General features: G+C 52.5%; 1 protein-coding gene across 12 annotated transcripts in view; it reads right to left on the reverse strand.

Moving 5' to 3' along the window:
- Positions 1-14,660, reverse strand: part of INPP4A (inositol polyphosphate-4-phosphatase, type I, 107kDa) — a 53,570-nt gene that overhangs the window by 14,280 nt on the left and 24,630 nt on the right. For all 12 annotated transcript variants that reach the window (XR_551681.1, XM_008588608.1, XM_008588612.1 and 9 more), the window contains 6 exons: positions 10,859-11,031; positions 9,703-9,826; positions 8,627-8,753; positions 8,196-8,336; positions 3,869-3,966; positions 849-961 (listed from right to left, as the gene is read on the reverse strand). Coding sequence is in view for 11 of the 12 variants with exons in the window: in XM_008588608.1 (XP_008586830.1) it covers positions 849-961; positions 3,869-3,966; positions 8,196-8,336; positions 8,627-8,753; positions 9,703-9,826; positions 10,859-11,031 (776 nt within the window). In the remaining variant the exon portion in view is untranslated. The remainder of the gene's footprint in view (positions 1-848; positions 962-3,868; positions 3,967-8,195; positions 8,337-8,626; positions 8,754-9,702; positions 9,827-10,858; positions 11,032-14,660) is intronic.

Genomic DNA, 14,660 nt, shown 5'->3' on the forward strand with positions numbered 1-14,660 from the left:
GACCAGCTGAGACCTGCTGCTGCGGTGGAAGACACTCCAGGCTGAGAGGGACACTTCCCTGACAAGGAAGACAGTGACACTTCAGAATGAGGTGCTCAGGGAAGCTGTGGGGGATGCCCCCCACCTGCTACTGGGGCTCTGCGATGCAGGGAGGTGGCCCAGGTGTGAGTGGGCAGTGCAGTGCCAACTCCGTCCTGCGTCCACCCCTCCCCTGTCCTTGGAACCAGGAAGGCAGCCGGAACGGATTGCCACTGGGGGCTGCGCATGCCCCTGGGTCCCCGTGCCGGCTGGTTTTGCTGCCTTGGAGATGAATTAAACCCACCCCTCGTCGGGTGAGTGAATGACGAGCTGTGAAACTGCTCTAAATCCCGGGCTCAGAGCCTGACCTGCAATTCCACAAGCAGCCTGATGAGAAGATGCTCACAGTGCAGGTAGGTGGGAGTAAGATCAGAACCCAAATGTACGATAGAGATTGTTTAAAGAGATTTGAAAGGTCACCACAGTCACCCTTTGAACCTATTAATAGATGTAGCAGGCAGTGAGTTTTTGCTGGCATCAATTGTGCAGGCTTCTGAAGGTGACAACTGTCATCAGTCCAGCTATTAAGTGCCCCAAGGGATAGACTCTGTGTCAAGCGTATTGGAATCCCGGCAGCCCCAAAGGAATGAACTCACAGGCAGCGTTCAGTCTCTTCCAGAGTTCTAGAACAAATTCAGGGACTTCCTGACGTGCCCACATGGAGAAACTAGCTCTCCCCCTCCCGGCTGAGACCGTGATTTGTCACTGCCACTGTTCTGATTTGGGCAGCAGGCGCAGCACTACCCTCCTTTCCTCACTGTGACGAGTACCTCAGCAGCTTGCCAGAGAATGTCGACATTCTTATTCTTGCGGGCATGCACGTTCTGACCCAGAAAACGCAGCAGCTCGGGCAGGCACGTCTGACTTCGAGATCGAGGTAGACCTGCAAGAGAAGACGAGTCCATGGGAGTGGGTGTCGCACCGGGAACTTGGCCCTGACGGTGGGAGCCCACCCAGGTAAGCTGCGGCGGCAGGAGCTGGGAGGGAGGGAAGCGTTTAGGGACTGAACGGGCCAGTGGCATGATGAGAGCTTTCCTCACTGCCATTTTAGTTCCACCTTCAAAGGACAATCACTTTGTCTCCTTTCTGCTCTTCTGCGGGGCAGGAGAATGAACAGTGAATCACCCAAGGAGCTTCTTGTAAATATCCACGACTCCCACGCCCCTCCCAAGGGAGGGGAAGGAGAGGGACTGAGAGAGACCCAAATAGTCTTCAAAACCTCCACCAGGGTAGAGGATGTTGGGGCAGCAGGTCTCAGCCACAGAGTGGGCCTGATAACCTTGGGGTAATATGGAAAGTGCAGCCTCCTCCAGGGACCTCTGCCCAACTGGAGAAACATGTTCTGAACGACCCTGGGAGGCCTCCCACCGCTCCTTCTAACAGCTTCCCTCCTCCCCTGGGATGATCTTCAGGCCCTTTCAGGACCCCACGAGCCTGACGGTCCGTCAGATTGCCTCATCTAAGAAACCCAGGCCAAAGTAGAGGAAAACCAACCACTCCTGAAGGCACTTTGGGACTTTCAAATACTGGGATTATCAAGAGTAAAGAGAATAGCCTCAAGGTCATGGTGAAGGAAAATAGCTACAGTGTCTAAATCCCCAAATCAAAACCATCCACGTGGCACTCTGGGATCTAACCACAAATGGTCTCTAGCATGCCACCTCACCCTGGCGCACACAGGATGCTGTGCTAATTATTTCATGCTCCTGACGTGTGTCCAGCACTGCACTGGTCAGGGGACAGGGCAGAAAGAATTTTCCTGCCTGCGAGGGGCTCAGTCTGCAAGGGAGGCTGAAGGGCCCCGAGGAGGAGCTTAAGGTAACTCGGGTGTTCGCCCTGTGGAGGAGACAGCATCACCGTGCCCCCAGATCAACTGCAGCTTCTCCCCCCAGTTGAGTGGATGCCTGCTCCCGGAGGAACTGCGCAGACTGCAGGCTATCCAGCCTGGTGGGCTGCAGTTCCAAGCCTCACAGACCAGCAGCTCTCCTGGGTCTGAAGGGTCCCTGGGCCACCGCTCCCCCAGCTCTCTGGGGGACCATCATGGTCCAGCCTGCTGGTCCAGCTCAGGCAGCTCCTGCTCCTGCAGGTCTCGCCCTTCCTTGGCCTTCATCCCCAGCTGCTTTAACATCCCCTGCAGCCTCGGCAGTGCTGGGAAGTGCCCGCCCTCCTTCCCGAAGATGGCGCCACCGCTCCCACTTTCATCCTTAGTGCTCTCCTCCCTGGCGCCCTGGTGGCCCTGCTGATGATCCTGATCCTCCAGTCCATGGCTGTTCCTGCCCTTCAGCAGTCAGAAGAGACCGCCTGGGCTTCACCCAGGTCCTGGGAAACTCGCGCTCCAGGTCTGTGTCCTCATCTGTGAGCGGGCGTGAAACCCATGCCCAGCTCACACGGCTGCCGTGGGATTGGACTGGATCGTCCACGGAACGTGTGTAGAAGAGGGCCTGGCATGTGGTGCGGACATGACAGTTCTGTCAGTTAACTACGATCACTGCTGGAGAACATGAGGACGCCTCAATAACTGGGTTCCGAAGTGCCCGATACTGTGACCTTCAGCTGAGTGCTCTTTTTACTTGGCTCTTAATGTCATGTTTGCAACACTGGATGCGGCATCTCATGATCACCCAGGGAGTTTCTGAGACCCCGATGCCCAGACCCTGCCCCCGCCACAGGCTTCAGAGCCAGACAGCCCTTTTCCCCATCTGACAGGGCCACCAACACCAGCCTTGGAAGGTGTGGGGCTTGGTACAGAAATGTGTGTGCAGCACTTAGCCCAGCGCCTGGCACATCAGTGGCCGGTACATGTTCGCCAGCATCATCATTTTACGACCATTTCTAAACTCTGAGATCCACAGTTCCTTCCAGCTGAACACAAATGAAGCCTGGCCACATCTTCTGAGCCATAATGGTCTTCCCCCTTTGGAGTTTCCCATCCAAGAACATGAATGCAGTGTTGATAACACCAAGGTCAAGGGCTCAGCCTCCCGTATCGGCCACACACAAAAAAAGAGAAAGGAACATTAGTGTAACTCAGTGTCTCCTTCGCCTCCGTGTGGCACCTCCTAGAGGCGGGAGCCACCCACACAGAGAGGCAGAGCACCCTCTGGACGCCTTTCCCTTCCAGGCAGGGAAGGGCTCATTCACCATCTGGTCCTGTGGTGCTTTACACAGAGCAGGTGCTCGGTGACTATTTACTGGGGAATCCGGGAGAGAAGTGCACATGGGAAGGTAATGCTGCGCAGCCCTGGGCCCTCCTGCAGGATCTTCACTGGGGGCAGAGAGCTGGGTGTCAGTGGAGGGACTACTGCTGTCACCTCTCTGCCACCTCCAGAGCATACTGTGATGGGGGCCATCTTGCCCTCAAACACCCAGCATCTTACCCTCTAGGTACCACGGAGCGAGGTGTGTGGGCAGCTCACCAGACCCCCTGGGCTAAGGGTGGGTCCTGCCTCTGTGACCCCCACGTCCCACCAGCAGGTGCACAGTGAACATCAGTGACCATGACAGAGTGTGGGAAAGCCCAGGTTATGTAGGTTAGAAGAGAGATGAGCCAGCGCTGCAGCTGAGGGAAGCTCCTGCAGGTAGAATTGAAGCCAGGCAGAGTGTGGAGAGGTAGGTGGGCTGCCGTGTGCAGGAGGACAGTGCAGGCGGACAGTGCAGGCACACACGCACACACAGAGGCACGGCGGGCCGCAGTGTCGGAAAGGTCAGTGAGCAGAGCAGACAGCCTGAGCCCAGACGTCAGAGATGGAAACACAGACAGGTGAGACCCCAAGAGTGGAGGAATACTTACAGTCCTCAGGCAAGACTTCCTTAAACTGCTCAAAGTAGGAATTTAACCGCACCAAACTCTCCACATTGATGACTTCTTGTAAAGATGTATCGCCAAACCTTGGGGAGTTGGAAGAGGACGCCGTTAGTTGGCTAATGTCACTTTCTCCTACTACACACACACTGTGGTAGCATGAAAGCTAACAGTGTTGATTCTCCCAAACACTATTTTGCACATCCAAACTCTAAGCCACTTTCCTTCTCCTGAGCACAAGGTCATCTCTGCAGTGCTGGTGACCAGTTTAAACATGTTTCCCTGGCAGAACCACACAGAATTTGTCACAGTCATGCCTCAGAGATGGTGGGAGCACAATCTGTCCCAAACCCAGAGACTGAGGCCCCGTCTTATGCGGCACAGGAACTGTCTCAGTGTGGCTCAGCCCAGAATCCCATGTCCTCTGTCTCAGAGGTACTTAGGAAAGGGAATGGCAGTGGGGCACAGCCCTGTCCTCAAGACTGCAATCAGTCACTGCCCGACGAATCAACACCTGACTGTCCCTCCTGGACTGACCGTGAGGCCCCTTGCCTTCTCTCTCATCCTTCGGGGCACACCCCACATGCATGTGCCAAATGCCTACGGGAAGAGGTCGTGGATACCACCTGCAGGGGAAGCACAAGGTGATCCTTACACAACACAGGCTCTGAAGTCCAAGACAGGTCCCTAGTCCAGTCCCCCACCCCCAGCTGAGCAGCCTCCCTGAACATCACCTCTTTATGGTCTTATGACTTCCCTCAGCGGCAGGACCTCCTCCTGTGGGTCACAGCGCATCCACCCCTGGTGCCCACCATGGCTTCTCCTCCAGGCACCTGCTCCCTCAGGGCGTCCCTGGCCCCGGGCCTGAAGCCTCCACTCTCTGTGGGCTTTCCTCTCAGCTCATGAACAAGCCCACTAGCCAGTGTGCTGGGAGCAAACCAATGAGCAAGGCCAAGACCCTGTGCTCTCAAGTCCTGCCCGTCCTCAGCATCACGTCCTTCTCCACCTGCCCCCTGCTCACCGCATCCGGCCCTGCCTCAGCCCTTTCCAAAAACTGCTCCTGCAGAGTTGTCAGGATCAACAGCTGCCAGATGCAAGGAACGTCATTCTCCCCTAGGGACACCTCCCTGCTGGGGTTCCCAATCTGCTGCCTGCTCTCCCTCAAGTGGGCTCTCCCAGCTGTGCACACACCTATGAGGTCTCTGCTTCCTGGGCTGGTGCCCTCAACCGAGCCCAGCTCACCACCAGCCCCGAGCNTCTTGTAAAGATGTATCGCCAAACCTTGGGGAGTTGGAAGAGGACGCCGTTAGTTGGCTAACGTCACTTTCTCCTACTACACACACACTGTGGTAGCATGAAAGCAAACAGTGTTGATTCTCCCAAACACTATTTTGCACATCCAAACTCTAAGCCACTTTCCTTCTCTGTCACTTTCTCCTACTACACACACACTGTGGTAGCATGAAAGCTAACAGTGTTGATTCTCCCAAACACTATTTTGCACATCCAAACTCTAAGCCACTTTCCTTCTCCTGAGCACAAGGTCATCTCTGCAGTGCTGGTGACCAGTTTAAACATGTTTCCCTGGCAGAACCACACAGAATTTGTCACAGTCATGCCTCAGAGATGGTGGGAGCACAATCTGTCCCAAACCCAGAGACTGAGGCCCCGTCTTATGCGGCACAGGAACTGTCTCAGTGTGGCTCAGCCCAGAATCCCATGTCCTCTGTCTCAGAGGTACTTAGTAAAGGGAATGGCAGTGGGGCACAGCCCTGTCCTCAAGACTGCAATCAGTCACTGCCCGACGAATTAACACCTGACTGTCCCTCCTGGACTGACCGTGAGGCCCCTTGCCTTCTCTCTCATCCTTCGGGGCACACCCCACATGCATGTGCCAAATGCCTACGGGAAGAGGTCGTGGATACCACCTGCAGGGGAAGCACTAGGTGATCCTTACACAACACAGGCTCTGAAGTCCAAGACAGGTCCCTAGTCCAGTCCCCCACCCCCAGCTGAGCAGCCTCCCTGAACATCACCTCTTTATGGTCTTATGACTTCCCTCAGCGGCAGGACCTCCTCCTGTGGGTCACAGCGCATCCACCCCTGGTGCCCACCATGGCTTCTCCTCCAGGCACCTGCTCAGAACATGAGGACGCCTCAATAACTGGGTTCCGAAGTGCCCGATACTGTGACCTTCAGCTGAGTGCTCTTTTTACTTGGCTCTTAATGTCATGTTTGCAACACTGGATGCGGCATCTCATGATCACCCAGGGAGTTTCTGAGACCCCGATGCCCAGACCCTGCCCCCGCCACAGGCTTCAGAGCCAGACAGCCCTTTTCCCCATCTGACAGGGCCACCAACACCAGCCTTGGAAGGTGTGGGGCTTGGTACAGAAATGTGTGTGCAGCACTTAGCCCAGCGCCTGGCACATCAGTGGCCGGTACATGTTCGCCAGCATCATCATTTTACGACCATTTCTAAACTCTGAGATCCACAGTTCCTTCCAGCTGAACACAAATGAAGCCTGGCCACATCTTCTGAGCCATAATGGTCTTCCCCCTTTGGAGTTTCCCATCCAAGAACATGAATGCAGTGTTGATAACACCAAGGTCAAGGGCTCAGCCTCCCGTATCGGCCACACACAAAAAAAGAGAAAGGAACATTAGTGTAACTCAGTGTCTCCTTCGCCTCCGTGTGGCACCTCCTAGAGGCGGGAGCCACCCACACAGAGAGGCAGAGCACCCTCTGGACGCCTTTCCCTTCCAGGCAGGGAAGGGCTCATTCACCATCTGGTCCTGTGGTGCTTTACACAGAGCAGGTGCTCGGTGACTATTTACTGGGGAATCCGGGAGAGAAGTGCACATCAAGTGGGCTCTCCCAGCTGTGCACACACCTATGAGGTCTCTGCTTCCTGGGCTGGTGCCCTCAACCGAGCCCAGCTCACCACCAGCCCCGAGCGTGGCCCTCCTCCTGTCTCCTCCCTCAATCTAGAAGCCTGGGTCTGTCTGGTCTACACCTCAGAAGTGGGCTCTCCCAGCTGTGCACACACCTATGAGGTCTCTGCTTCCTGGGCTGGTGCCCTCAACCGAGCCCAGCTCACCACCAGCTCCGAGAGTGGCCCTCCTCCTGTCTCCTCCCTCAATCTAGAAGCCTGGGTCTGTCTGGTCTACACCTCACTTCTCTCCCTCACACCAGCCCAACTGCAGACCAAATCCTTCCATTTGCCTCTTAACCAACTCTCCAGTCTGAACTCATCCGCACGACCCCTTCCCTGCTCCAGGTCACTTCCTCTGGCCTAGGCTCTCTCCAGCAACCTCGTCGCACTTGTCCCCTCTCCCCCTTCTGGCACATGGCCAGCAACATGATCTACTTAACATGTCCATCCCTACCCAATTCTTCAAAATCTCCCAGCACCCAAGCCATGCTTCCTGCGTGGGGTGACCCTACTCCTAGGGATCAAGGGACACTGACCACTGGGCTCAAAGAACCCAGCAGTAATATGGCAGAGCATCCTGGAGACCAAATTTCCTTAACAGCAAGTACTTTAAGATGTCTTTTTATACTAAAATGCACATGTCACTATAATGTAAATGGCAGCACAAGAGAGGTCTTCATTTACTAGTGGAAAGCCATCACAGGCTACACACGCCCAGCTCACCCGTCTGACCCACACGCAGGTATGCACACACAGGCACGCATGCGCACACGAGCACACCTGGCTCCTCTCTGCTGTGTGGCAAGTGACCCTGGAGGAGAGTTTACAAGGCAGAAGCCCTCAGATCAAGGCACGACTCTTGGGCTGGCACACACGACCGCTCTGCCCTCACCACTGCCCATCCTGGTCTGGACCCTGGTGCCTCAGTCCCATGCTGTTAGTCCCCACCAGGCCTTTGCTCAGTCTTCTTGGCCTGGGACACCCAGTCTCTCCCTTACCTCCTCAACTCTCTAACTCCTACTCACACTTCAAATCCCACTTCAGACATCACCCCCTCCAGAAAGCCTTCCCAGACCCTCTTGGACCTTGGTGGGTGCCCCTACTCGGGATCCCAAAACTCCCCGCATTTATGTGCCTCAGGGCACCCGCATCGCTCTCTCCCACCAGCCTGAGTGTCTGAGGACAGAGACCACACGTGGTTCATCTTTGTGTCCCCAGCACTAGAGACACTGCCGGGTGCACGGTCCTGCTGAAGGCGTGTTGGCCAAAGGAGGGCAGGACGACAGTCAGTGCACAGAGCCTGAAGAGAGGAGAGGACATTTTCTACGTCGTCTCCGTGATCCCTCCAGCCGCTCGGCCCCCTACTGGGCGGCACGCACCTCTCGGCCAGGGTCTGCTGCTCGTTGATGCCCACGTTGAAGAGGACGGGCTGCACGCGCAGCAGCATGCCGCTCTGGAGCTCCCGGGGCAGAGCGTCGAACAGCGGGCCTGGCAGAGGGATCCGCACATTAAAGCCATCGCTGGAGGAAAGCGGAGAGAGGAAGAGCAGGGTGAGGCCCGGACACTGGGAGGGCGATGCAGGGCACCGAGCTCGCCTCAGCATGACAGCCAGGCAGGCCGCCGGCTCAGCGATGCCCCAGCTGCAGGCACGGGCCTCTATGGGGGATGAAATTCAGGTAGGGGGCTGTGACCAGCGTTTGTAACAGGATGAAACAAAATACAAATAAAAAAGAGGAAGAGTGCATCATATGAGATAAGCATAATGAAAAACACTGCTCTGGCTTGGATAATTTTACACAAACATTTCTACCGATTTCCTGTGATGACGGGCAGCATGTCAGTTGATGCATTAGAAGTAGCCTGAGTGACTTTAAAGGTCACGTTCCTCAAGTCCATGATTCCAAGGCTCATGTCCTCCAGCATTGCCAGCTCCTCACCTGGATGCAAGAGAGGGAAGGAAGCCATCAGGCAGAGGGGCCCAGCCACTCTCCCCAGGGACTCAGCAGAGTTGTGGGGTCAGGTACAGATGGAAGGCAACAAACGAGGTGTGGATGGGGGCCGCTCTGAGCCACTTCCCTGTGACTCCCTTCTTTGTGAGTAAACGCTGCTACTGCAGTCGCAGGGCCGCCTTAGAAAATGCAGCTGGTGGAAACACACACCAGCCTCCCCAACCCTTTCCTGGTCCTGCACAGGACTGTGGGGGGAACAGGATGCACGGAACTCGGAAGGCAAAGCCAGCTCTTTAAAAATGGAAGGTGGGACAGTAAAACAGGGTCACTGGGGGCCAGATCCTCCCATCCCATGGGGCTTGATATCTACTTGATGTCCTGTGACTCCAAGATAAACAAGTACTTTTAAGAATGGTCCATTTTCACCTTCTCAGAATAAATAAATAGAAAACAAGGGTAGGGAGAAGAGAGCCTTTTTGGAGGGTAATTGAAAATATCTATTAAATTTTAAAATACTTTGACCCTTTGACCCAGCAACTCTCCTTCTGGTAATTCAGTGGCTACCAAAATGGGCTCACGTGTGCCTTATGTACACTGATGTCACTGCAGCATTGGTTTAATAGGAACAATTTAGAAGCAACCCAAATGTCCTACGGGAAGTGACGGGTTAAATAATTATGGTCATCCTCAACTACAAAGACTATCAAGAATATAACAAACAAACAACAACCAACTAAACCAAGGAAGCTGTGTGTGTAACTGCACAGGACTTTCAGTTGATTCTCTGTTGTACATTTTGAGGATGTTTGCATTTATTTTAATCAGCATGCATTACTTGTGTAATCCAAAATGTATCCAGGAAGAAAGGATGGAAACCACACATGGCACCAACCGCTGCTCTGGATCCCAGGAGCGCGGAGGCCCCCCGGAGGCTCACCGTAGGTGCTCAGCAAGCTCTCAAACTGTGCCAGCAGCCCGATGGTGTAGAGCTGCCGCAGGAAGCCATCGTCGTGCAGGCAGTTCCTCAGCTTGATGATGAAACCACAGATGAGAGCGGTCAGCTGCGGGAGATACAGGGTGCGGTGGTTGCAGGGGACAGACACCTGCTCACCAAACAGCGGTCGGCTGGTGACTGACCCCGGGTCCTGAGTTCCTCTGCTTTCTCTGTTCAAAGGGGCTTCAGCAGCGCCTCCTGTCCCTCGGGGAGCCTGGGGAGTGGGGACGCCATGGCTCTGGGGCCATGCAGGGCAGAAGCCATTGGGAGGATGTGTCACACTCCAGGCCTGCTGCTCCCGTTGCTACCAAAGGTGGGTTTGGTTTTGGCCCAGCTTCTGACCTGACCTGCCTGGGGTTATGCCTGGGTTGGAACCTTCTGGAAACCCAGAATTAATTGCCTACAGTGAAAGGGTCTATCTACTTACAGATCTATGCCAGCTCTAGCTGGAAACTGAGTTGTTGCAACAGGGAACAGAAGTGAGAGAGAACATGGTCATTCAATGTTTCCTCAGTGAGAGACTGTCTGTGGGATGAAAGAGTCCTCCCCAGGACGGAAGGGGGAACTGCAGAGAACCAGCCCAACCCTACACCTCTGTTCACTTTACTGACTTGATTCCTGGCATCTATTAAGCTTGTTACATTTTCTTAAACTCTTCTCTTCTCGGAAAGGTAACAGAAATCATTAAAAAAGAATTCTGCAACAAGCTGCAGAACTAAGACACCTGCTGTGTCATGAACAGGAAAACAGACTGTGCTGACAGCAAACATCACGTTGTCCTCACTAAACTCCTTTGAAGGGGGAAAAAAGACAGAAAACAGGCCTGTGCCATCTGCAACCACTCTCTCCTCGGTGCAGAGTTGGCACATTCTGCCGGTGCCCGTTCTTCAGGGACAAATACCTGCTGACCGGGGAGGTTTCCTCCCTGTGCTGAAATCTAGAGCTCTCTATTAAGTAAACTTAAAAGCAACAGGCAGGAGAAAATGTGGCCATCTGTGGCTTTTTACAAGTGGAGGGAGAGGGAAAGAGGCTTGCTAAGCTTATTTTTCCAGAGGCAGGAGGTGCCTGTGGCCTCCCTGGTGGCAGCCCTGGGGCTTACGGTTTGGCAGAAGACCACATCGCGGCGGTACTGCAGGCTCAGGTAGGTGGCTATGGTGGGAGCGCTGTCCTGCATGAGCAGGAAGACCATCGCCTTCTTGGCCTTGTCGCTCATCATGGCTACGCAGTCTGTGAGGGTGGTCAGCAGCGGGTAAAGGGCCTCGCTCCATTCACCTGGGCACGAGCAAGAAAGAACCTAAGAATCAGGTTCTAGAAATTTAACAAGTCTGTACTGACCTCTCCCTCCTTCTGCATGCTCTGACTCTGCTTGTCCCACGCTCTGGCCTAGAACTAGCACTGAGTTCTGCCGGAACCAACCCAGTCTCTAACCCTCTAGCCCAAAGTCTTTCCAGGAACCTCAAACCTCAGTTGTACTCTGGTACTGCTGATGCATGCTCTGTCTCCTGAAAGCACTGGGGATGCTGCACATAAATACTCAAGACTGTGCCTTCTGAGGAAAACAACAAAAAAGCTTCTACAAGTCATGATGAGCCCAGAAAATGATTCTGTCTGCAGAGGCCAACCTCCTTCCACAGCACCATGGTCCCTCCACCGGGAGAAAGAATGACACCCAGAAAAGTGATCTGTTATCTCACTTCTCTGGACCCAGGTATGAAGGAAAAGACATCTGTCTTTCTAGAGCAAGGGACCAACTCTGTCCTCGTCCAGCCTTACATGCAACGGTGTTCAATTCTCACTTTGCACGTCTGGAGGGAAGACCAGTGCACATGTGTCCTGTGTTTCCAACTCTCAGAGCGTCCCCTCCTTCTGAACTCATTTTCTTCCCCTGCCCCGCCTTCCCACTTGGTGCCATCTATTTCTAGCTTAGTTTTCTTTTAGGAGTATAAGGAAACTTTGACCCTGTACCTCCTTCTGAACTCATTTTCTTCCCCTGCCCCGCCTTCCCACTCGGTGCCATCTATTTCTAGCTTAGTTTTCTTTTAGGAGTATAAGGAAACTTTGACCCTGTACCAAAAGAACTTTTCAAAAATAGAACCTCAAGGGAGAAAAACAGGGTAAAAGGTATTTTTGGTTTTGGCCCTTTTTTTCCTTCCTATTAAGAAGACATTTAAAAAAGAAGACATGCCCTCATGAATTATACTTTTAACAGGTCACTAAGCCCAGAAATAGGCATTTGATCACCACCACTTGGTGAGCCCACCGCACCAAACATGGTGAGGGACAGGGGAGTGGAGCGAGCAGTGTGTGCCCTCTGGGATGAGGGTGTGAGCCACAGAGAGCCCCAGGCCGCGGCCGCCGAGCAGTGCAGCCTCCGAGCAGTGCAGCCTCCAGAGGGTAATTTGTCTCAGATAAACAGAATCTAAAGTCAGAGGGGGAGACTCAGCTCTGCTCTACCCAGCTGTGTAGTGGGCACTTTGTTGAGAAACAAACTTAGAGGAAGACCAGAAACATGCAAAAGAACTTCCCTACATTCAGTGTTTGGCTAATGTGGGTTTTTAAGTTCACATGGCAGTTCAAAAGTGGAAATAATCGAACTGTATATGCAGGCATACTGTACGTGGACACGGTTTACAGCTGCAATGGAAAAAAAGTAGGCTTAAATTTAGTAAGTCCACAACAGAAAGGTCTCAGTAAATAACTCACAGTGACAAAGAACACTGGACTGAGAAGTGGAAACTGTGAGCCCGCGAGTGGGCCACCGTTGAGAGCAGGGGTGGACCTGGGCAAGTCCCTCGATCCCTCAGCCATGTGGTCTTTTTTGGTAAAGTGAGAGCAGCATTAGACAATATCCAAGTCTCTCTCTTCCTCTAAAATTCTCAGACCACATTTTTCTTTCTTTGAACAACTCTGTTGAATGCAAGTCAATTGCATTCAGCCCCTTCCAATAAAGGCCAATGGCAATTAGGTTTTACTGGCCAAATGGCTTGGGGAAAGGCAGGCAGTCATTCTGACTATTCTTCACTAAGTAAAAGCTCTTAGAGCAAATGTCACCAATTTTACTTTGCTTTTCCATTTAACATGCCTAAACATATACAATTAATATGCAAATTATGATCATTTTAACTTGACAACAATCAGAAGATACAAGTGGTCTTATTTGACTATGCAAACCCTCTCCATACAACTTACTTCTCTTTAAAAAAATTCATATAAGAATGACTCTTTTTTGCTACATTAGGAAAAAAGTGAAAAAAAAAAAAAAACTGGAGTACAGGAAGACTGGCTAAAAAGCACTATGACATACGTCCTGGAAAAGAGGAGACATGGAGCTCGGTGGGAGGGAGGCTGCCATCTGCCCAGAGCAGGGCTCGAACGTGTCTAGATGGCTCTGGAGTTCCACAAGCATCAACCACCATTCACGCACACCTGTGAGTAGTTCACTTTATAACTTTTCTCATGTAATCACAGAAAGAAGTTTATAATATAAGTAAGAAAACAGACTCAGAGAGGTTAAGTGTCTTCCCAGACACACAAAAAGGGCTGGCCTTTGTACACACGTATGACTGACTCTGAACTCCATGTTATCTCTATTATATCAGACTGCTTCTGCTAGTATATTTTTTCAATATGAGGAGACACTAACAATAAGAAAATTTCATGGACAGTTACATGATTTCTACCCAGGACCTGGAATGTTGGAGTTGGTAAAGGGTTTACACTCTGCTTCCTTCATTGAAAACGTCTTGCTATGAAAAAAAAATCTGCTCAACCAAACAATGTCCTTAGTGATGTAGCTGATCCACTTTTGGGGGCAAGCTCCTTATCTAGTTGCTAACCTGCAGCACTGCTGCCTGGTAGTCAATCCACGGACCACATTGCTTTCGATAACTTTGAAAGCCTCTTTCAAATCCCTACTCTGCTTTTGCATTCTTTTCCTCATTAGTACGGGAGGGAAAGAGAGAGCGTGTGCCTTTGTATATGTGTGTGTTTTAACCCAGATTAAATACAGCTCCACAGGAAAAGCCAAAGGAACCCCTGGCAGGGGACCATTTTAGTCCATTTAACATTGCCTGAGGAAAAGCCACCAGTGCTCTGGAGGTGACACAGCTGACATAAAACAAGGAGGGTTCTACAAGCCAGGCACTGTCTGTGTGCTGCCTGGGAAAGCACAAGACTCCCTCATGGTTTGACCCAGGAAACCCAGCATTGAGAAGAAACCGTGCGTTTCCACCAGGCAGGCTCACCACCCTTTCCTGGTCCTAATGCTGGGTGTGGGTGGTCCCGGACCTCACCACTGAGGCTCAGGGGACAGTCAACTCAGTCTGCAGACACTGGCCTTCTGCGGAGGTAAGCAGAAGGAGGACTGGAGGCCCAGGGACAGATGTTAAGGAAAAGGATGAGGCGCGGCCAGGAGACCCAATGGGGGAAAAGAGCCAGGTTAAGTGTCTGTGCATCTACCACAGCCTTGGTGACCTTGAGGGTCCAGGGAGTTGAGGTTGGAGACCAGCTACGCTGACTTTTTGAGAAAGAGAAACTGTGAAGGGGCTGAAAGCAAATTGGGAGGGTATGATGTTTCCAATCAGATTAGCCTGCTGATGAGCTAACTTCAAATGGGGCCCAGGGGGTGCTGCTGGGAGTCACCATTGCAAGCCGATTCATGCTGCTGTGTGAGCAGGCAGGATTCACTAAACTGACGGGAACACCTGGGTAAACCCCACAATCACTGGTTTGCTTCACTCTAGATATAAAGCAGGTATCCTGCTATCTTACATTCATATCTAGTAAGAAATATGCAATAATCAGACTGATCACATAGCTGATTTTTGGAGTATGAGAAAAAAATCCAAACCATATTATTTGAGGGGCTCATGGGCTCATGCTCACTCTTGGAAAACTGCAAG

Source organism: Galeopterus variegatus, unplaced genomic scaffold (genome assembly GCF_000696425.1).
Source record: "Galeopterus variegatus unplaced genomic scaffold, G_variegatus-3.0.2 Scaffold4923, whole genome shotgun sequence".
Lineage (NCBI taxonomy): Eukaryota > Metazoa > Chordata > Mammalia > Dermoptera > Cynocephalidae > Galeopterus > Galeopterus variegatus.